The sequence below is a fragment of the Canis aureus genome, chromosome 32 (genome assembly GCF_053574225.1).
Source record: "Canis aureus isolate CA01 chromosome 32, VMU_Caureus_v.1.0, whole genome shotgun sequence".
Lineage (NCBI taxonomy): Eukaryota > Metazoa > Chordata > Mammalia > Carnivora > Canidae > Canis > Canis aureus.
In genome coordinates, this window is record NC_135642.1 from 20,750,996 (window position 1) to 20,775,529 (window position 24,534).

Genomic DNA, 24,534 nt, shown 5'->3' on the forward strand with positions numbered 1-24,534 from the left:
AATATTCCCCTGGATATTTGGGGTCTTTTCTGATTCCACACAAATCTTAAGATGATTTGTTCCAAATCTCTGAAGAAAGTCCATGGTATTTTCACAGGGATTGCATTAAATGTGTAAACTGTCCTGGGTAACATTGACATTTTCACAATATTAATTCTGCCAATCCATGCGCATGGAATATTTTTCCATCTCTTTGGTCTTTTGCAATTTCTTTCAGAAGTGTTCTGTAGTTTTTAGGGTATAGATCCTTTACCTCTTTGGTTAGGTTTATTCCTAGGTATCTTATGCTTTTGGGAGCAATTGTAAATGGGATTGACTCCTTAATTTCTCTTTCTTCAGTCTCATTGTTAGTGTATAGAAATGCCACTGACTTCTGGGTATTGATTTTGTATCCTGCCACACTGTCGAATTGCTGTATGAGTTCCAGCAACCCTGGGGTGGAGGCTTTTAGATTTTCTAGGTACAGTATCATGTCATCTGCAAAGAGGGAGAGTTTGACTTCTTCTTTGCCAATTTGAATGCCTTTTATTTCTTTTTGTTGCCTGATTGCTGAGGCTAGGACTTCTAGTACTATGCAAAATAGCAGTGGTGAGAGTGGACATCCCTGTCTTGTTCCTGATCTTAGGAGAAAGGCTCCGAGTGCTTCCTCATTGAGAGTGATATTTGCTGTGGGCTTTTCGTAGATGGCTTTTAAGATGCTGAGGAATGTTCCCTCTATCCCTACACTCTGAAGAATTTTGATCAGGAATGGATGCTGTACTTTGTCAAATGCTTTCTCTCCATCTACGAGAGGATCATATGATTCTTGTGTTTCCTCTTGTTGATATGATGCATCACATTGGTTGCTTTATGAGTGTTGAACCAGCCTTGCATCCCGGGGATGAATACCACTTGGTCATGCTGAATAATCTTCTTAATGTACTGTTGGATCCTATTGGCTAGTGTCTTGTTGAGAATTTTTGCATCTGTGTTCATCAGGGGTATCGGTCTGTAATTCTCCTTTTTGGTGGGGTCTTTGTCTGGTTTTGGAATTAAGGTGATGCTGGCCTCATAGAATGAGTTTGGAAGTACTCCATCCCTTTCTATCTTTCTGAACAGCTTTAGTAGAATAGGTGTTGTTTCTTCTTTAAACGTTTGATAGAATTCCCCTGGGAAGCCATCTGGCCCTGGACTTTTGTGTCTTGGGAAGTTTTTGATGACTGCTTCAATGTCCTCCCTGGTAATCAGCCTGTTCAGGTTTTCTTTTCTTCCTGTTCCAGTTTTGGTAGTTTGTGGCTTTCTAGAAATGCATCCATTTCTTCTAGATTGCCTAATTTATTGGCATATAGCTGCTCATAATATGTTTTTAAAATCATTTGTATTTCCTTGGTATTGGTAGTGATTTCTCCTTTTTCATTCGTGATTTTATTAGAGTCTTTTTTGTTTTTAATAAGGCTGGCTAATGATTTATCTATCTTATTAATTCTTTCAAAGAACCAACTCCTAGTTTTGTTGATCTGTTCCACAGTTCTTCTGGTTTCTATTTCATTGAGTTCTGCTTGAATCTTTATTAAGGTCTCTTAGACTGTCTTCTTCCTATGGGTGTAGGTTTTATTTGTTGTCTTTCTCCAGTTCCTTTAGGTGCAAGGTTAGCTTGTATATTTGAGTTTTTTCCAGTTTTTTGAGGGATGCTTGTATTGTGATGTATTTCCCTCTCAGGACTGCTTTTGCTGTATCCCAAAGATTTTGAATGGTTGTATCTTCATTCTCATTAGTTTCCATGAATCTTTTAAATTCTTCTCTAATTTCCTGGTTGACCCTTTCATCTTTTAGCAGGATGGTCTTTAAGCTCCACCTGTTTGAATTTCTTCCAAATTTCTTCTTGTGATTGAGTTCTAGTTTCAAAGCATTGTGGTCTGAAAATATGCAGGGGACAATCCCAATCTTTTGGTATCGGTTAAGACCTGATTTGTGACCCAGTCAGTATGTGGTCTCTTCTGGAGAAAGTTCCATGTGCACTTGAGAAGAATGTGTATTCAGTTGCATTTGGTTGTAAAGTTCTGTAAACATCTGTGAAATCCATCTGGTCCCGTGTATCATTTAAAGCTCTTGTTTCTTTGGAGACATTGTGCTTAGAAGATCTGTCATTTACAGAAAGTGCTGCATTGAGGTCTCCCCGTATTAGTGTATTATTACCTAAGTATGTCTTAACTTTGGTTATTAATTGATTGATATACTTGGCAGCTCCCACATTAGGGGCATCAATATTCATGATTGTTAGGTCCTCTTGTTAGGTCGATCCTTTAAGTATGATATAGTGTCCCTCTTCATCTCTCACTACAGTCTTTGGGATAAACTTTAATGTATCTGATATGAGGATTGCTACCCCAGCTTTCTTTTGAGGACCACTTGAATGGTAAATGGTTCTCCAACTTTTTATTTTCAGGCTGTAGGTGTCCTTGGGTCTCAAATGAGTCTCTTGTAGACAGCAAATAGATGGGTCCTGCTTTTTTATCCAGCTGAAACCCTGCGCCTTTTGATGGGATCATTAAGCCCATTCACGTTCAGAGTTACTATTGAAAGATATGGACTTAGTGTCATCATAATACCTATTCAGTCCCTGTTTTTGTGGATTGTTTCTTTGGACTTCCTCTTTCTTTTACGGAGTCCCCCTTAATATTTCTTGCAGAGCTCGTTTGGTGTCACATATTCTTTCAGTTTCTGCCTATCTTGGAAACTCTTTATCTCTCCTTCTATTCTGAATAAGAACCTTGCTGGATAGAATATTCTTGGCTGCATATTCTTCTCATTTAGGACCCTGAATATATCCTGCCAGCCTTTTCTGGCCTGCCAGGTCTCTGTGGCGAGGTCTGCTGTTAATCTAATATTTCTCCCCATATACGTTAGGGATCTCTTGTCTCTTGCTGCTTTAAGGATTTTCTCTTTATCTTTAGAATTTGCACGTTTCACTATTAAATGTTGGGGTGTTGAATGGTTTTTATTGATTTTAGGGGAGGATCTCTCTGTCTCCTGGATCTGAATGCCTGTTTTCCTCCCCAAGTTAGGGAAGTTCTCAGCTATGAGTTGTTCAAATACACCTTCTCATCCTCTGTCCCTTTTGGTGCCCTCGGGAACCCCAATCAAATGTAGATTTTTCCTTCTGAGGCTGTCATTTAACCGTTAACCTTTCCTCATGATCTTTTCATTGTTTTTCTCTTTTTTCCTCAGCTTCCTTCCTTGCCAGCTTCCTTCCTTCCATCCAACTTATCTTCTATGTCACTCACTCGTTCTTCTACCTCATTAACCCTCATCGCTGGGGCCTCCAGTTTGGATTGCATCTCATTTAATTGACTTTTAATCTTGGCCTGATTAGATCTAAATTCTGTAGTCATGAAGTATCTTGAATCTTTTATGCTTTTTTCCAGAGTCACCAGTAGCTTTATAATTGTGCTTCTAAATCGGCTTTCTGACATTGAATTGTAACTCAAATTTTGTAACTCTGTGGGAGACAGTACTATTTCTGATTCTTCCTTTTGTGGTGAGTTCTTCTTTCAAGTCAGTTTGCTCAGTGCAGAGTGGCTAAAAACGAGTTGTGTTGGAAAAAGGAAGGGAAAAAAAGAGAAAAAAAAGGAAAAAAACAAAGAAACAAAAATAAACAAAAAAATCCAAGGCAGGGTATCCTCTGGTTCTATATACTGTAAGTCCCTTAACTTCCCCAGTGCTTTCCAGCGCTGCTGTTTGTCCTGTGAGGCCTCCGTCCCTGGTGGCCCCGCCCCTCCCTGGCACAGGGTGACACCAGGAGGAATAACCCAGTGGCGGCGGCCCGTGCTCCTGCCCTGGAGTCAGCTCCCGCAGTAACTACCGCAGCTCCTAGTCTGCAGGGGCCTGGATGCTCTGGGGGCGGGGGCGCTGATCTGCACAGCTCTGGGCGCCCGGGGGCATGAGCGTTCTTCCTTGCTGTCCTGTGCCCTCCCGGCCTCCACCTGTCCCGGGGGGAGCGCAGGATCCTGAGCTGTGTCCCGGCGCCCTGGCCTCCTGGGCCCACTGCTGGATTCGCGCTCCCAGTCCACGCAGCCCCCTCCGCAGGGAGCCTCTGCCCGAGCCACCTGAGCTGCTCCCTGGGCCAGCCGGCCGTGCTGCAGCCCTTTAGGGAGCTCGGCCTGCGGGGTGTGGCGCGCTCTCCTCCATGCCCCCGTACCTCCTCTGTTAGTGCCCCTGGGAGCCTGAGGGCATCCCCGCCCTCCTGGGGTCCTGCTCCAACTCCCTGCCAGCGCCTTTCCGTCTGGGAAGATTGGTGCAGCTCCTGCTTCTCCCGCTGGGGGCTTTCCTGTCCCTGGGGGCTCTGGCCCGGGGCCTTAACCTGGCTCCTCGTGGGGCCCTTCCCCCGTGGATGCTTTTTTTTTTCCCCATCTTTCTACCTTGATAGAAGCTCGAACTCCTCTCTGTAGCATTACAGCTACTCTCTCTTTAAATCTCAGGCTGAATTCATAGGTTTTCAGGATGATTTGAAGGTTATCTAGGTAAGTTGGTGGGGACAGGTGACTTGGGGACCCTACTCCTCCACCACCTTGCCCACTCCTAAGCAATACAATTCTTTAAGAGTTTACAAGACACCCTTGGCACAATTGTGCCACTTTATTCTTTCAACAACCCTGTGAAATAATATTATTCCCATATGTGAATAAGAAACCTGGGAAGGTTATTTCTGGCTCACAAGCAGTGGATTGACTCATATACAGTCCATAGCCTTACAAAGTCATGGTGAGAGCTTCATCACTTCCAAAATGCCCTACAAGATTTAATGCCATGCTCATGGCCACACATAACTTAAAGAGCAAATCTAGAGCTCATAGCTCTGATCTCAAATGTATACTATTTCCTCTGGTTGGCTACAAAAATCAATGAAATAGAACTATGAAAAACAAAGTGTTTTGCTTTGTTTTCTTTCACTTTGTTGGTGTCCAAAAACCAAAACCACAATGGTCAAGAATATTGGGACATGAACTCCACAACATGATGGAGAGATAAAGTCATAGAATTAATTGGAAGGCCACATTTGAATCTCACACACAAGGTTCTTTATCTTCTTTACCATCTACAATATTATCTCCCCCTTTTTTTGTAGTCTAAAAAGAAGAGTCCAAATTGGCTCATGCAATATGAGTACACTTACAGTAAAATAGGTTTGATATGGACAAAATCAGGATGAAGTTGTAAAAATGAAAATGTGTAACATTGTAGGTAATATTTTTCTTTAAAAATTAAATTTCAAAAAAAAATTAAATTTCAGATCCAACAAACACATGCTGAGTGGCTACTAATATGTATTAGGTACATCTAGTACATTCCTTTGGTTTTTATAATTAAATGAATTTGAGAAGATAAAAAAATGGGAGAAAGAACAGAAGGAGAAGAGGAGACTAATAATGGACATCATAGCTTTTAATCATGGGTCCACCCTTCTTTTGGTCAAAAAATACTCCTTGCCTTATATATTTCACTCCCACAAATTAGTAACTGCTTATAAACAGAACATTGGCCATGTTCTTTTTGTATTGTAGAAAATAACATGTTGCACCTCTGTATTTTAGTGAGAAGCTTCTTTTTTCAATGCAGCTTAGACAAATGTTTTAAATGATCTTATTTCACTGGAAATTTTCAACTTTCTACTGCCTCACATATTTTTAAAAATAAAAGAGTTTATTTAGCACAATTAGTGTGAAAGAAGTAACTCTGACTTGAAGCTATAAAATTTGAAATAATAAACAGGGCAATTAAACCACCACATGGCCTCTCAGGAAGGATGAAGGTGCTAGGAAAGATCAGATGAGATGCCCTGACTGGTCAAAAGAGTGTCAAAGCCCAACCTTGGTCAGGACTGGATTTAGGTTGAATTCATCTTTCTAGTTCTTTCATTTCTGAAGGTGAAATTTCCAATTCACATAGCAGAAGAATGTTTTTGTTTTAAAGCAAACCTTTACTGTTGTAAACACCTAAAACATGAACGCCTTTCTTAAGGGTGCAGGGGTGAAGGAGGAAAGGACACTTTCAGATAAGCTAAACAACTAAACTCATGTAATGTTCAAATATGCTCATTCCAGTAAAGGGTTTATTTCTACCACCAGATAAGAAAAACAAAACAAAACAAAACAAAACAAGATCACTTTTGTCAAGTAAAGGAGGAAGGTGTGTCTGGCAGTATCAAGAGCTTTGTAGTGTGTTTTTCTGTTTACTTGGCTCTTTTAATGCAAGTCAATCTCACTGCAATGACTGAATAACACTCTACATTCTCCCCCACCCCTCACCCCTGGTCCTAAAATAAAACTAGGAGCTCTGGAAATTCAGCCCAAAAATGTTTTAATATTTCTTTTTTAAGTGAAGAAAATGGAAGATTTCTTATCTGGAAAATAAAAGTGAGTAACTTATGAATATGCCAGCTAATTGGCCATCTCAGGCAAGCTCCGTTTCTTGCTTAAAATGTACTGATGAGTTGACATAAATGAATTTAGAAACCTAAGTGTGGACAGCTAGAGGTTATGCATCAGAATTAGGGGCAACTTCCTTTGGTCACATAAATCCCAGCATCCAAGCCTGAATGCCCTAATGCTGGAAGCCCAGCCTCAAAGCAATTAGGATGACTGATTTAATGGAGTAAGGAGCTGCATATGGTAACAATTAGGAGTGGCGTTAAAACCCAGATGGCCTAGGTTTAACTCCTGGCTCTCCCAATAGCAAGCTATTTGATGGCACTGTTTTCTCATCTGTAAAATGGGAACAATAATAATAGGACATAACCTGCCTTAATTGAGCTACTGTAGAGATTAAATGAGTTAATCCTCAGGGAACAGGAATATATTCGTACTTTAAGTGATTACAGCATAAAAACATTTGTTTGCACTTAAAAATAGTTTTGTAGGTGCCAAGCTCATCAAGAGACACCACAGAGTTTTGGCATTAGAGGACTCCTTTCCTCACTTAGCCAAAGATTAAACCAATAGAGCTACAATTATAGGAGTCAAACCGAGATCAATGGAGATAAAAGTTTCATCTTTGTTATTAATAAAGCTAATAGAGGGCCTCCAAGGTGGCTCAGTTAAGCATCCGACTCTTGATTTTGGCTCAGGTCATGATCTCAGAGTCCTGAGATCGAGCCCAATGAGCTCAGTGCAGAGTCTGTTTGTCCATCTCCCTCTGCTCCTCCCTCCTCATGCTCTCTCTCTCATTCTCTCTCAAATTAATTAAATTAAATTAAATTAATTAAATGAAGCAAGCAAGCTGCTGGAGACCAGGATATAGGTATGTGGGCTAAATGGGCTAGCTGTAGAAAAGGGAAGCTCTAAACTCTTGGGACCCTCCTACCACCCCCGCCATAAGGGGCATGCTCCTGTAAAATTGTTGGAATAAAGGAGCAGGACAGGATGTACTGTGCACACAGGCAGAGCCAAATAATTAAAAGTAAATAAAATTTTAAATTCAGTTCCTTAGTTGCACTAGCCACATTTCAAGTGCTCAGTATCCACATGATACTGTTGTGGGCTGTTGGCTGTGACATTGGGCAGGACAAAGATATATGTCCTTTAGTGCAGACAGTTCTATTAGACAGTGCTGGGACACGTGGATCACTGACTTCATGGACACTTATCTAAATATGTAATTCATTTTGAACCAATACTAATGACATGCCCTTTGAACTAGTTTTCTTCCATCTTATGCCTGCACTTAAACTCGCCTTCTATGTCTCATTCCATAGATGGCTTTGCAAGAGCATACAAGCATGTGTACTATAACATAGAAAACATAACAAAATTAAGAATTAAGACCAAAGGAAATACAAATTAGAAAATCAAGTCCAGAAGGCAAATTGAAATACAGGTAAGCTGGCCATGAAGTCCTACAGAGTTAGGAGATTTTGAGGCATATGTTTGATTCCTGCCTTTCTGGGACTTACCCCAAGAATGTGATAAATGAACACAACAGAGTATGGAGTATTAGTGAACTAGTGATTTCAGTCTAATATTTATCCCTATTAGGGATACTGTTTTTATGAATACCTGAGTAGGAATATACCTAGCATTGCCATTGAAATATTCAATTCCAAATAAAATAATAAATATGTGCCATACTTTAATAATTGCTAATTCCTCTATAACACCACTCCTGGCATAAAGTAGCTGCCAAAAAAAATTTAATGCATACTTCTTAGAATTCCACATATACCAGTTAAAAAAAAAGTTAAGGCTAACCATCTGGCTGACCAAAACTCTTTCACTGTAATAATTTTAATTGAAAGTATAACTAAAATATGTTACATGAAGCCCCTTCTTAAGCAAAGAACCCTCAATATATGTGATATTTTGTTAACTAGAGCAAATAGATGTATATTGCTACCCCACTGATCCATAACATCCTGAATTTTTAAAGTTTTTATCCATTTTTTCTGTCTTCTTTCTGACAAAAGACTGACATTTATTCATTCTGCCAACAATTACTATCTCCCCCCTATTATCTAACACAGCACTAGGTTTAAGAGACCAGGCATATCAATGTTCTCTTTGCCTTCAAAAATTCTGTAGTCCTCTCAATTCAGAGAATCACAGCACCTGGGCTGGAAGGGATCTTGGAGATTATATAGTGGTCTAGCACCTTGATGTCACACATAAAGAAACTAAAGGCAGAGAAGAAAAGGAGATATAGTGCTGTTACTGAAGGAAGGGAGAAGACTCTGTTCTAATCCAATCCCCTTTAGTGCCCTGAAACTATACAGGTATCCCCAGCTTTTCAAAAGTTTGCCTTATACCACTTCACTTTATGAAAGACCTACATTAGTACTTGTCTTCAGTAACCAAAAGAAATCTGCAAAGGATTTTTTACTTTTATGGAAAAAAGGAAAGGCAAAAAGAACATTCAACCTTTGTTTTACAATGAGCCCTTACAGAGGTAGAGTGCACCTGAGAGCAAGAGTGGCTCCACCAAGCTCTTTCCCAGAGAACTATCCTCATCATCTCAGCATCAAGCCGCCAGAGCTTTGAATGGTCTGTGAACATTTGTGCTTCGTTTAATTTTGTGCATTCATTAGCAAGATGTATCCTAAGGTATCAGAAAGGCCTAAGAGAAATGATTTTGGGGGTCTGGGAATACTCAAAAGGTTGTCCATATAAGTTAATGGTAATTGTTTCTTTGCTTTACACCATGTTGGCTTATTTAAGGCTTCATAGAAATGCTCTACTTTCAAATAACAAAGAATAACTCTGTCTCCATCTTTCCTATTGGCTGTGTTCTTTTAACAGATGCCACCCCCTAATATACTGTTGCTAATCTTTAATGAGCTGAAAAATAAGGTGGAAAAGCTAATTAAATTTGTGTTTAATATTAAAGTAAACACAGCTGACCCTTGAATAACATGGAGGTTAAGGACACCTACCTCTCATTCAGTCAAAAATCCATGTGTAACTTTTGACACTCCAAAAACTTCACTACTATTGACCAGAAGCCTTACCAATAACATAGTTGATTAACACTTATTTTGGTATGCTATATGTAATATACACTGCATTCCTTACAATAATGTAAACTAGAGAAAAGAAAGTGTTATTGAGAAAATCATAAGGAAAATACATTTATAGCACTATACTGCATATATCGGGGTAAAAAAAAAAAAACACATATAAGAGTACCTCTGCAGTTCAAACTGTGTTGTTCAAAGGTCAGTTGTAAAATGTGAGAACCTGGCCGACTGTGCTACGTATAAGGAGCCCAGGCCACAGTATATGGACTTTGAGACCTCTATTTTAGCTGTGCAAAAAGAAGCAAATCTTTGTGCCTATTTTTGGTTCTCAGCTATTTTCCAAAGAATTGAGGTTGTTGGGATGCCTGGGTGGCTCAGCGGCTGAGCATCTGCCTTTGGCTCAGGGAGTGATCCTGGTCTGGGGATCAAGTCCTGCGTCAGGCTCCCTGTGAGGAGCCTGCTTCTCTCTCTGACTATGTCTCTGCCTCTCTCTGTGTGTCTCTCATGAATAAATAAATAAAATCTTAAAAAAAAAAAGAATTGAGATTGTTAGGGAAATAAACATATCTCTATTTAGAGGGCTAGCTCTTTTACAACTGGCCTGTCCACTGAGTAGTCTCTTTAGCATAGGTGTTCCAGAGCACCGGTATACACAGACGGTGCATTAATTAAAGAAGATTGTTTCTGAAAGTGAATGGTTAGGAGGCTCAACTGAGCTATTCTTATAAATAGATCTTGGGGCCATTCCTTTTTCCTATGGGAAAATGTCTCAAATTTAATAAAGAACACAACTTGATACATATAACTACGCTGAACACAAAAATTTTCACAAGTAATCAAATATGTATTTGATATAAAGACCACACTAACTTGAATTTTTAATTTCTGATCTGGTTAGCTTTTGCTGCCCTTCATTTAATATGAACTATACGTCATCACATATATTATAGTCATGAACTGACCCCTTGAATTTTATCAAGGAAATTGTAACATAGGTATCTTGAGAATATAAATTATGGTGCATTTGACATGCAAGGCAAAACTTCATAAATAGCATTTTATTAGTTCAGAACAATCAATAGATATTTTCTGATTGTGATTACTCAGGAAAAGGCATATATTGTCTTCAACTATATTGGAAATTAACAGTAAAAATCCTATTACTGAGGGATGGTATTCAAAAGATGTGAGATAAAAAAATTTTTTAAAGTACCCTGGAGCATTTTAAAAACTCTATATGAAATGATTAACAGCTTGTTTCAAAATCTTTTGTATTAATTTAAAAAGATCACAAAGGAAATTTAAAAAGATAACCACTCAGGCTTATCTTAGTTACCATGCTATTCAAAGTAACTAATCAATATTCCTTTTACAACATTTTATAATTTAGACTTTCCACTAATACATTCTAGAATTCTCTTCTTAATTATTATGAATTAGTATAGATTTACCAAATTTGCAAGTGTAAATACTTCAGTATATATGCTATTTTAATCTGAGATAAATTCTTTAATAAACAATACTAAATACTCACAGCAACAAATTGGTTATTTTCTAATTTAACAATGTCTCCCACTTTGACATTCATCCATTTTTCATTCTGCAATCTAAGAACAAAAACAAAATTAATTTTTTCAGGAACAAAGAAGAATCAAGGGAATGTATTCACAATGGTACATCATATAACAGACACAGATAACACTTCTCTAGAATGCTAAATTCAAAGGACTTTATATAACAAAGTCTTTTACCTGAGTGATGTGGAAGCTAAGGCCCAGAGAAGTCAGTGATTTGCCCAAGGATTCCCAATGAGTTAGGGGTGTCCTTAGGGCTAAATTCAAAATGCCTAACTCTTGGCTGTGTGCAATTTCCATCACCCATGGTGCCAGCTTTATATACCAGTTATTAACTCTTGCTTGCATTTCCTTGGCCAGAACAGTGGCCATTTGGCGGGGGCGGGTGAGGGGAGGGCAGCAATAAATTCAGTCATTGATATTCATTTCAGACTATATTTTAAAATATGGAAATAAAACATCACTGCCATTGTTTCTAAAGTCTGTTTTACCAGAGGCAAAGGAAAGAGGTCCAGGGCAATAGCTAAAATATGACAGGAAAAGAATAAAAATTTTTGGAAGGGACATGAACAACAATGAGTGATGAAAGCAACCTTAGAAGACTGAATGAGAAATAATACCTACCAATCATCCATAAGCACTGTAGCTGAGGGACAGGCTTGGTGGCATTTTAATGGCTAGGACCAGCACATCAGAATTGAGAACAGCCTGGCCAAAATGCTGCACTGCTTTCTTTTAAGCTTATGTATATAATAAAGCCCCTACTCTACCCTTCACCAGGTTCAAAAGGGTTTATAATGATTTAAAAAAAAAATACTATTGTGTTTAGTTGTTTGGGCCCTTTGTGACAGTTGGGGAGACAGACCATCTGGAAACAGACCACCTATGGCAGTATACCATAATGCTAATCATCCCTTCTGAAATTCTCAGAAACATAAACCAGCTTTGTTTTCTAATTTGAAAGCCTTCCTCACACTTCTTTCCCAGCAAACCCCTTGTAAGAGAGAAAGCTGGGATGAGTACAGGTTCCCCAACAAGTTAAAGTTGGGCAGGTTGATTTCATTCTGCAGTTTAAAACAAAAACAAAAACAAAAACAAAAACAAAAAACAACCTAATTTACTTGTTTTATAGGTTGGAAAACAGTTTTAAATATTTATACAACTGTGAAATATGCCTCACACTATCAACCCTGCTGGGTCATTTGGCTTAAGCATTCAAAGAACTTTTCTTTAATACGGATCCAAGTACATGTTGTTCTGGAAAGTTTTCAATTGCAGCATTTTCATCTCTAGCCAGAATTCAATCGCTTTTCCATTGCCACACTTTTCTGCACTTTATCTAGTTCGACAACAATGGGAGAACCTAGGAAGCCTTCTAAATCTCATTTTATTTATTTTTACAGATATGGATTGTGTGCTGGTTTATTTCTCCTGGATACCACCTCCTTTGGAGCATTAGTAGCATTTCTCAGGGGACAGTATCTCAGATAAAAGTCAATGTGAATGGACTGAGATAGAGACTGTATCTTTATTTATGCAAAATGCACTGCTACTGAATTGCCCTGAAGTCTCTACTGAAAGCGCATTTGCTTTAGGGAGAAGCTCAGATGATACTGTTTCATTTCCAAACTTTTATTACTCCTTCTTATCCACCGTAAGCTCTAGGAAGGACTGCGCCCTAACTCTTCCACTCAAATGGAAAATCAACCAAAGTTAAAATGGAACCCTACAGGACCCCTTACACATTTCAAAATGCATGTTTGATAGTTAAGTCTGAACAGATAAATAGCAATAACCACTATTTGGGAGAACAAACCAAAAATCTGAGTTTTCTCACTTAAATTCTAACTTCTTTTTCTCAAGTCCAGTATCTTATTATTTCCCTCTGTAAAACCAAAGCAATTGGAAAGAAATTATTAAAAGTGTGGTGGTATCCATGGAAATACTTGAATTAACTGCTACGCTTGGAAAAATCCTAGAACAGAATCTCTTTAAGAAAAAAAAATTGCAGAACCCCAGAGTGTGCAAAGAATCGCTAATATGGAACAATTTGATTATGGTAAACATGAAGCTTTATCAAAACCATATAGAAAAAGGTAAAGCAGAGCAAAATACCACCCCTCATGCCAGATCCTCATGCCCATCCCCCTCCTATCTACCTGCACCCCTACCTAAATTTTAACCTCTACTTTCTAATTTATTAAATACTTCCAAAAGTAGAAAAACACTCAGAATAAGTGTTTACTAAGATCTTGCTAAGATCTATTAATCTACTAATGTCATCTAACAGGCAAAGAAAGCAGTAAACACCTAAGTACCATAAATGAGCCCCAGATCCCTTACTTTCTCTCACTCTAGTCCTTTTTTTTTCCTCTTGCCACCTGCATGCCCTCTGCCCAGAATATACATTTAACAGTATCTCTGAGCTCTCTTCTCGTCCCCTTTGTTACTCCAGTTCCACCTTGACTACCTACCTCTCCTCCACTTACCCCAATGGAAAGTTCTCCCCTAAAACAGAGCATTCCAAAGTCTATAAGTAACAGTATTTGATATCTTAAATACTTTGTGGAATGTATGTGTACAAATTCCACAGGACACAATATCACTTCTGTGGGCCATGGGCCATGGGAAACCTTCACCAGGGAACAATGCAGGTTGACACAAAATTGATCTGAACTTGGATAAAATATTGTCTTGAAGATATATAACTATGGGAGAAATTTCCTCAAAAGAAATATTATACAAAACTATTAGCAATCTGGCAAGAAACAACAAGCAGTTCCTCCTGGATCCAGAACTATTCCAACTGTTTCATCAATAACCTCAACAACAGACACCCAAATCTATCTGTCAGATTGTGTATAGCATCCTGCCAAAAAGAAAACATAACCTTTACAAAGTGAGATTATGATAGGAAGTCGTCTTAGACTTGAAGCAGTTAACAGAAAGTGAATGAAGACTAAGAGGAAGAAGCACAGAATAGATTATTTTAGAGAGAAGTAATATTCTACAGATACAATTAGAGTTTTGAGGAAAAAAAGATCTGGAACATTAGTAAACAGTAGGCCATGTGGGATATCTAGGCTAAACTCCTTATTTGAATATATATCTGTTGAAAAATCTGGTAACCACAATCAAAGTAGGATTTTTTAAAAATATTATTTCTTATTCTATCTAGGCAGGTAATTATAACTACACTTAACTAGGATCTCAGAGAGATTTTTCAATGAGCATTCAGAGTCATAGTTACAAAAGTATCCAAACTTACCAAGCAAGTATAAACTGATGAAGACCTGCAAGTGAATTTAAATTACATGTATTTTAAATCCCACCATTTTTCTTCTCCTACTGACTACTAACATCACTGATGATGCAACATCAAAGACATACCATCAGTACTAGAGGGACAGACAGGAGGATTTCCTTTAAAACTCATCTTCAAAATATTTCTAGACTTCTAAGATTTTAGCTTGTAGAATGATTACATTTCGTCATCATCCTGAAACAATGAAAACATACTCCCTGTATCTCCATGTGTGGTGCAGCTGTTCCTAGGGCTCATGTTTAAAGCAAGCTTGCATCACAGCTCTACGAAGGAGATACAGGATGGCCTCATGGGCTGTGATGATGACACCCGACTCCACAGACTTGGCACCAACAAACTTTGCTTTTACCTTTATCAGGGAAAATCCTTCTGCTCTCATGAAGGAATGACAATATATGAATATTCTGAAAGCAAGTTAATTTATTTCATAGCACTGAATCCAGAAATTCCAAGATTTTAAAATAAGCTTCAATTTTCAGTATCATCACGTAATTATTTCAGGTTATGAAATGACATAATCTTAATGCTTCTTAGAATCAGGCTTTTCTAAAATAGCTGCAGTAATGATATAGACTTTACCTTAGTAAACTCACAAACCTGCTTAAATAATAAACCAAATCCCAGAAAGAGATTCATGAAATTAAATTCCAAAGTCACCATAAAATATTTGAAATTAAACTGCCACAGAATGGCAACTAGATTACTTTCAAGAAGTGACTTTTAAAAATACACCCACAAGCTATATACCTATTCTCAGAATGTTAGAGATACGCATTAACCAATCAATGCACATACAATGAGTTTGGTTCCCTCTTTAATCTGAGTTCTAAGAAAAGGTGGTGATAGATAGCAACTATATGTAGTAATTGTTGATAAATTGGTCTGAATCTGCTTCCTCCTGATGAGATATCCAGAGCCACTAGGCTATGCTGAGACACTTCTTGAGAAAACGCAATTCCAAGTGAGATAGTATCTACTATGCTCCCTGTTATTGAACCATTGGCTCCAGGGGCTAGAAATCAAGCATCTGCTTTGAGCAAGATGCCAAGCACACTGCTGAAAGCTTAAAGGCAGAAGGAGATCTTCAATGGGCTCCTCAAGTCTCCTGTCATCCTTTCTACATTTTAATACTTCTGACTCCCTATTAGCAGCATAGATTCCTGAGAAGAGACTTTCCTCAAAGCTACAGAAGACATGTTGGAATACTGAAGAGACAAAATAATCAAGGTCAATATAAGTGACCTCCTCTAATTAACCAGTCAATCCACATACAATGAATTTGGTTCTTTCTTTAATCTTAAACCCATGTGAGACCTATAACTTACAAAAATATTCTCCTGCCCATGCCGACCTTGTTTTATTCACCGCTGTATCCTCAGGACCTAGAATAATGCCTAAGTCCTAGCAGGCACTCAATAAATATTTGTTGACTCACCAAAAATTAATAAATACAGAATCATTATTTCCAAAAACTTGTTGAATGACAGCATTTCCCTGAATGTCTAATAAGAATTATAGACAACCAATATTTATTTATTGCTTACTATTTTCCAGGGACTGTGCTGAAGCCTTCATGTACAAGGTTTCCAAATAAAAACAAGTAACATCCAATTAAATCTGAATTTCAGATAAGCAACAGATAATTTTGTCTAAATTTCTAAGTCTAAGTATGCCCCCTATACAATACTTAGAACATACTTACACTAAAATATTATCATTGTTTATCTAAATTTCAAACTTAACTGGACATCCTGTATTTTAATTTTCTACGTCTGGCAATACTAGTCATATATCTTAACTCATTTTTTCCTCGTGACAACCCTACAAAATAGGTACTGTTACTACTAACATTTTAGGAAATAGAAAACTGAAAAAGAGACATTTTCCCTATTTTGCAACATCTATCAAAAATTTTAATGCCCACACACTTTGAAATAGATGTTTCACTTTAAATAACTGATCATACAGGTGCTCAAAGATGGATGTATGAGGATGTTTACTGCAGTATTATGTTATAAACTATCAATGCCCATTAATAAGGATTAGATGGGTGTACCATGGTACCTATTTAATTCTGGCTCAATGGAATGACTACAATTCAGCCACTAAAAAGAATAAGACAGGTCTGTAAGTGCTAATATAAAATATCCTTAAGTTACATTATTAGGTTAAAAATAGGCATATACAGGACACTGCATATACGTGGTAAGATTCTAACTGTGGTTTGAAGCAAGGATATACCTATATGTACCTCTGTTCTTACATACACAGAAAATTTCTTGAAAGACACACAAGAAACTATTCAGTAATTTCCACTAGAGAAAGGAAATGAACAGGAAAACTGGAATGGAAAGATTTCCTTTTATGGTATATTTTTGTATACTGTTTGAATTTTTGGCATCACATACATTGATATTTTAAAAGACGACTGAGGAGGATAAAATAGAAGAAAACTCTTCCAAGGTCACATGTAAGTGGCAGAGCCAGGACTGGAAACTGAAACTACAAAGCCCATGTTCTTAATACATCTATATTTACTATTCTTTTTTTTTTCACTTCATTTTCAATGATTATTATGTTTTGCCTCTTGAGAAAGAAAATGGACCCTAAAGAGCTGAAGAGATTTGATCCACAGCTAAGTGCATACTACTGTATTTAAAATTTACTGATCCCAAAACAGCTTGCAGTCATGGTCTCCTGACATAAATACTCAGTGGATAGCAGCAATTTCTGTTTTTTTTTTTTTTTTCCAATTCCACTCCTGTCAGAGCCAAACTAGAATAAGACGTAAAGCTTGGCCCTAATCCTCTAACAACAGACTGGTGAACAGGATCTCATTACATTGAGAATGAGCACAATACTCATATCTTTGGAATCTACTTATTTTTAAAAATGCAGATGTTCCCCCCCTTTTCCTTCCTTTTTATTCACACAGTGCTTATGCTGAAGCAGAGTCACACAGGGAGGTCTGAGATCACCTCTTGAAGATGCTCTCATACCAATTTGCCCAGTGATGGTCTGAAAGTGGAAGGCAAGATGACAAAAGATATAATCCGACAGCATGGAAAATTTAGTTTAATGATTTTCTGAGAAAAGTATTCAGTTTTATAGATGTCCTGCCTCATTTATAATAAATCCTTGCAGGTTCTATTGTGCATTATTTGTATGCACAAACACATGCAATTTAGCCTTCCTATTCTCAAAACAAAATAATCGATGCACTAAGCTTCACCTGAACAATAAGCCTACTGAGAGTTGTACAGAAAGTGTACTCCCCCTAATCATTTCCCTAAACTGAAACCCTTCTCCTGAATCAGCCTCCTAAGGTCCTCTCTTCTGTAAATTCTTAGTAGGATTCTATCAACAGATGCCTAATAAATGATGAGACCACAAGAATATTGGAAGAAAATTATTTCAAAGGAAGACTATTATGTCTGTTTTCACATATGAATGCTGAAGGAAATGCCTTACATTGACCATGGAGAACATAGACCTATTTAGGTCTAATCTGATTTCTGGGCAGGAGATTCAGAAAGAGATCTGTGTATAAGTAGTTTATTGGCAAGTTCTCTTTGCATTAGCACCTGTGGGAGAGTGAAGGAAAAAGATGGACAGAGGGAGGAGTTGGGCTGTTGATACAGTCACAAAAACAGCTCAGCCAACTTTATGGGGCTCCAAGGCCTTCAGAGTTGATCAAAGGGGTCAGACCATTATACCTTGACATTGTTCATTCGTTGGATGCGCCCTCCAGCAAGAAGGGGTGGCCTTGAGCAAAACAGCTCCCCTCAGCTGATGGCAACTCCCAAAGGGGACTGACAGCTGAGGGCTGTATATAGGCAGCACTGCTAGTAGCTAGGGAAATATATTCTGCAACCTGGAAGGGGACAGTGGGTAGCATACAAACTGAGAACCCACTTCCCAATTTTGCTATTGACATGCCCTTGTAATTAGAATATTCCTTTTCAATTCTAAACTATTTCACCTTTATCCAGTTCCAACTTCAATTCTATAAAGTCAATACAAGCAGCTGCCATGATTCCTGGTACTCCTCACTCCATTTTATGACTTTTGAAGAACAATATGGACAACTCTGGGTTGTCCAATTCAATCCTTTTTCCAATGATTCGCAAATGAAGTTGAAAAATAAATTTTTAGTAGCTCATCATTAAAAAATATTCTACTGATAACCACTGACTACTCAAATATCCTAAAATGTCTACAGGGAAAATATCATTATTTCTGAAATATTCCTTTATGAAGAACATATTTTGGGTTTTTTTTTAAGATTTTATTATTCATGAGAGACAGACAGACAGACAGAGAGGCACAGGCAGGCTCCATGCAGGAAGCTGGATGTGGGACTTGATCCCAGGACTCCAGGATCACGCCCTGAGCCAAAGGCAGATGCTCAACAGCTGAGCCACCCACGCATCCCTGAAGAACATATTGTGATGAAAAAAATTATAAGCAATCACCTTGGCCTGAGTAGATCAACCATTCTCTAAATTGCCACACTTTGGAACACCTGGGTGGCTCAGTCGGCTTCACACTTAGCAAAAAGTCTGCTGGAGATTCTCTCCCTCTCCTCCTTCCCTCTCTTTCCTCTCTAAAATAAATAAATAAACAAAATCTTTAAATTGCCACATCTTATTTTGAGGAATCAAAATGCTTTGACTAAGAATATGCTTTGACTAAGCTCAGTAGTGAAAGACAGCAACTCTCTTTGAAAAACATCCCAAAAGAAGATAGCTCCTGGTGGAGGAGAATGAAACCTGAATATCTTGGTTCCAGGATAAAAGATCTATATTATGTTTCCCACTACTATTTTTTTAAAAGATTTTTTATTTATTCATGAGAGACACAGAGAGAGTCAGAGACATAGGCAGAGGGAGAAGCAGGCTCCATGCAGGGAACCTGATGTGGGACTTGATCCCAGGACTCCAGGATCACACCCTGAGCCACCCAGGCATCCCTCCCACTACTATTCTTAATCAATTTTCTTATAGGGGCCAGGTTAAGAGAGAACCAAATGTCTGTTAAGCCAGAAAAGAAATATTACTTGGTTAACATGCCAAGTAATACCACATTCCATCCAATATAGATAAAGCAGTGGAATCTCTTATGTGATTTGATTTGCTCTAGTCAGAGAACCTAATATTTTTGGAAATAGGATTCCTGATTTTGTGGCACAAAGCATAGCTATAGATATTACTAGAAGATCATGAGTTTATTATTTACTTACTAAACTTACAGTCACATCAAATCCTAAACACTTTTTAAGAAAGTTTTTAAATGTTACTTTAAAGTAGGTCGTAATGCTTATCATTTTGAGTTCCTTAGAAATAGGATAGTATGTAGGTTGAAATTTTAATTAAATCATCATCCAGTAGCGTGTGAAGCACCATTGTTCTTCATTAGTGAATTCAAGACTGATTCATATCTGCAAGATGAACACTCTGAGCAAGGGGTTGCGTGTCAGAGCTATAAGTGGAATTAGATACAGACTGTGGTTATCAAAGAACCCAGAGACTTGTGGGAAAATATAGATCTGGCTCTTAAATAATACCAGTTAAATCATTGTTGCCTTTTGATACCTGAAGCATGTGGATATTATTTTAGTCAGCAATGAAAAATACCTGTACTCCAGGAGCATGATCTCAATATTAGACTGTTTGCCACACAACTGTCATCAAAAGCCGAGTAAGAAAACTGATAGACCAGAGAAATTGTCTAACAAAGTATATATTAACTTTCATTCCTCAAAATATTCCCAGCTTTGTCCCCTTATACAGTGAGCTCATCAGAAAACTATATGCCTGGACTGTATTACTCTGGTCCCTCTAGATTTGGCTTCTCATGACTTCACATCATGCCAACAGATTTCAGTCAGGATTTACTTGTGGTCATGAGTAAAATATCTCCCCTTTTTGAGGATTAAACCATTATGTCATTCATAATTTCTCTCAGGATCAGGATAAATCTTATTGCTCATAATTATTAGAATGCTTCCTTTCATTGGGCCATCAGTTTTGTAATCTAGACACTTTCATTAAGAAGAGAGACAAAGTTCAGGTAATGTTTCAAATTCATGAATAACAAATCCTAATGGATTATTTAAACAAAAACTTGGACATTTTATAGAAAAGATTCTGTCCTTTGAAGACAACAATGTATGGACAATCTTGATATTTTCAGAAACAAAATATTATTCAGAATGGACCAGAAATTGGAATATTTTTTTAAAAATCCTTACATTCTTAAAGAGGAGAATCCTGACCTCCTATTTATGAGAGAAACAATATAACATGTAGAAAGTCTATGTCATTAGAATCAGAAGACATGAACTTGGATCCAAGTTCACCACCAATCAGCCATGTAACTTGGCCAAGAAGTTAACCAAAATTGAAGTTTCCCACTATGACCTACATGAATTGGATCCCTCAGAATGCCTCTTTAGTCATAACACTAAGGCCTATAAAATGATATATAGTCATCTGACATTTTAACACCTATCAAGACATCTGTGAATATCATGTGAGATAAATTTATGCAAACATTTTGTAAACTATAATATATAAAGTACTGTGACTACTTTTTATTATTATGAAGTATATCATCATAAGGATGGTACATTCTTATTTTTATTTTAAGTCTTCAAAAGAGATATCTATTTTCAGTGTCTCTACTTCTTGACTGCCCATGCTTTCTCCAATCAGAATTTTTCTCTCCAACTGCAATCTCTCTTCATGTCACTAAATCTAAGGATCAGTTCTCAGTCTTCATTTTACTCAGCACAGTTACCTATACCCTCCTTCTTCAAACACTTTCTTTGCTTTAAATCTAGGGTACCACATCCCCTTGATTGTGCTCTTTCTTCAATAGTTATGCTTTCTCAAACCCTGACCCAGCCCTTTGAACCCTTATTCCATCCTCAATCCTTAAGGTGTCCCAGAACTTCTTTTCCCTAACTAGCTTTGGACTTTCACCCTACATGGCCAGACGACTTGCAGATTTATCTTCAGACCTCTCTTCTAAGTTTCAACTACCCATTCTCCATTTCTGCAGAATAACTAATAATCTCAACAGAATTCTGGTCTCCGTCTAGTCAAAGAAAAAACAAAACAAAACAAAACACTACCACAGTAGCATGCTCCTTTCCAGTATTTCCCATCCTGGAACCTCAGGTAAGAACCATTGACTTCCAATTTCTCTCCTCACAAACACACAATATGGCAGCACTTTTATTGGTTCTACCCTCAAAATACATTTCGACCTCTGGGTTTTAGATGACATTTAGGGACTGCTGCTTTACTGGTAATAGTAATAGTATCGTGACTATATACATCGTATGCTCTTATCTGTTCAAGATAAATAGTAAAATATTTACTGATAATGTGATAAGTTTTGCTTTTAAAATACCTCAGAATATAAAAAGTGACCATGGATAGAAAAATAGCAGAGAGCTATTGACTGCAACTGAGTAATACCTAAATAAGAATTCATTGTACTGTTCTGTTTTCATGTGTTTGAAAATCCATAATAAGATATGTCCCTTTTTTTTTTTTTTTTACATCCTACATTACTACCACCAAGTCCATGGCATCATCTCATCCGGACAATGGTAGGAAACTCCTAATTTGTTATCTTAATTCTCCTCTTGCCCCTCTTTGCAGTTCACTGCCTACATAGCAGCCAGAGAAATCTTTTTGCCATTCCATGAAATTCTCCTAAAATGCTCCAGTAGCTTCTCATTACATTGAGTATAAAATTAGAACTCCCCACCATGACCTCCAAAAATTGGCTCTGGCTCAAGCCTCAGAACTCCTCTTTATCACAAAAGTTTAATTTTTTTTTAAGATTTCACTTAGTTTTTCATGAGAGACACACACAGAGAGAGAGGCAGAAACACAGGCAGAGGAAGAAGCAGGCTCCATTCAGGGAACCCAATGTGGGACTCAATCCCAGGACCCTGGGATCATGCCCTGAGCTGAAGGCAGATGCTCAACCACTGAGCCACCCAGACATCCCTATCACAAAACTTTAGCCACAGTAGATATCTTACTATCAAGTTCATTTCAACTTTGGTGCTTGTATACTCTTCTTCCTTTTACCCAAGATTTTGGCATGGTTAGCTCATTCTCAACTCAAATCTTATCTACTCAAAGGGCCTTCTCTGTTTGCCCTACTTGAAATTGCTTCCTCATCTCTAATCCCACTACTCTCTATTATCCTATTTTATTTTCTTTGTTGTAGTTATAACTACCTTAAATCATATTATTGCTTATATTTTATTTATTATTTGTCTTCTCCATTTATAGTAGGCCCCTTAGGGTAGGAATTTATCTGTCTTGTCTTTTTTGTATCCTCAACATGTAGGACAGTGCCTGGCTCAATACAAATGTTTATTAAGTGAATATTTGAATGGATTAGTTATTTACATGGTCATTTATGCTGTGTGCTTAGCATATTTAGCTCTGGGGATGAAGTGAGTAACAGCTCCTCATGGGAGGTCCTGGGAGGCCCTAAGAAAGGCCAGCTGAAGTAACTGCAAAATATGGAAAGAAGATAAGGGTAGGATGAATCATTTCAGGCAAAGGATAACAGTTTAGAGAATAACAGCATTACTCACTTTCCCCAAAGTGTTAACTTTTGACTTCTATCACATATGGCTATAAGGCAAGATATACATCCCATGGGGATGCCAACTTCCTTCATGTCTTTAAATTTCCAATTTCTTTATTATCTACATCATGAATGTTGCTAGTTGAAAGACTAAGTAGATTCTGTGGATTTCAACAAATACTGAGCACCTACTATACGTTAGACACTGGGCCAAGCACTGGGAATAAACACCACATAGTTTCTGGTATGAAGAAGCTCATAGTCAATGGGAAGCCTAAAGTGGACTAAGTAGTAAAATGCTGTAGTTGGAACACCCAAATGGCTCAGTCTGTTAAGCATCTGCCTTTGGCTCAGGTCATGATCTCAGGGTCCTGGGATGGAGCCCCACATCTGGCTCTCTGCTCAGTGGGGTGTCTGTTTCTCCCTCTCACTCTCCCTCTAAGCTCTCCCTCTCTTGCTATCAAATAAATAAATAAAATCTTTATAAAATGCTGTGGTTAACTCTAGTCTGTGGGAGCACAAAGAGGGTACTGATTGTTCCACCGGCCTGGCATAGATATACTGAAGAGATTGCCAGAAACGATTGACACAGGAACTGAGCTCTGTTGGATGAAGAAAGGAGACAGAAAAGCACACATTGTAGGTTTAAGAAAGGCAAGTAGTTCTGTGTCATTATAGGCAATGGTAGAAAGGCTAGCTGGAAGCTTGATTACAGTAAGTGCTTTGGTGGTAAGGAATGGGTAGGGTTACTACTAAAGAGTTTGCAGTAAGAATATCTTTTGATCTGAGCTATTTTATAGAAAGAATGGTCAGGAATGTAGATGGCTTAGTACAACCCAGTCCTGCTTAGAGAAACTATATTCAGTGTGCAAAACTGTGTACACCAACAAAAACCCTGAAGCAGTCTCTCTGTATACACATAGCAATGTTATTGTTTCCTACTAGAGGAATTTTTTAGAAGACAAAATTTAAACTATATTCTCAAACAGAACACATACATACACAAAAGTACTATATACCAACAATAGGCAATGAATACAAATAGAAAAGTCACTGAAAAGAAAAATGCAGTTAATAAATAATTTTTTTAAATCACCCTCAGCAGAAACCAATGAATTTTTAAAACAGCAAGATCTCTGTTTATACTTATCTAGTTGGCCTAGATTTTCTAAAAGATAATACTCAATATTGCAATGATATTGTGGAAAAAAAAATACTTGTTCGTTCAAATGGGAGGATAAATGGCCACAAACTTCCTCAAAAGCAATTTAACATTATGCAGTAAGAATCTATTTTAAAAGGCAATGCAGATTCCCTAGAAATACAGCCTAAAGAAATAAAGTTACAAGGGGGCGGGGCAAGATGGAGGAAGAATAGGGTCCCCAAGTCACCTGGCCCCACCAACTTACCTACATAACTTTCAAATCATCCTGAAAACCTAGGAATCCGGCCTGAGATTTAAAGAGAGAACAGCTGGAATGCCACAGAGAGAAGGGTTTGTGCTTCTAACAAGGTAGGAAGACGGAAAG

At 37.8% G+C, this 24,534-nt stretch overlaps 1 protein-coding gene across 4 annotated transcripts in view; it reads right to left on the reverse strand.

Moving 5' to 3' along the window:
* The window catches only part of ATP8B4 (ATPase phospholipid transporting 8B4 (putative)), a 237,707-nt gene that overhangs the window by 107,904 nt on the left and 105,269 nt on the right, over positions 1-24,534 (reverse strand). For all 4 annotated transcript variants that reach the window (XM_077881039.1, XM_077881040.1, XM_077881041.1 and 1 more), the window contains one exon: positions 11,019-11,091. In XM_077881039.1, the coding sequence (XP_077737165.1) occupies positions 11,019-11,091 (73 nt within the window). The remainder of the gene's footprint in view (positions 1-11,018; positions 11,092-24,534) is intronic.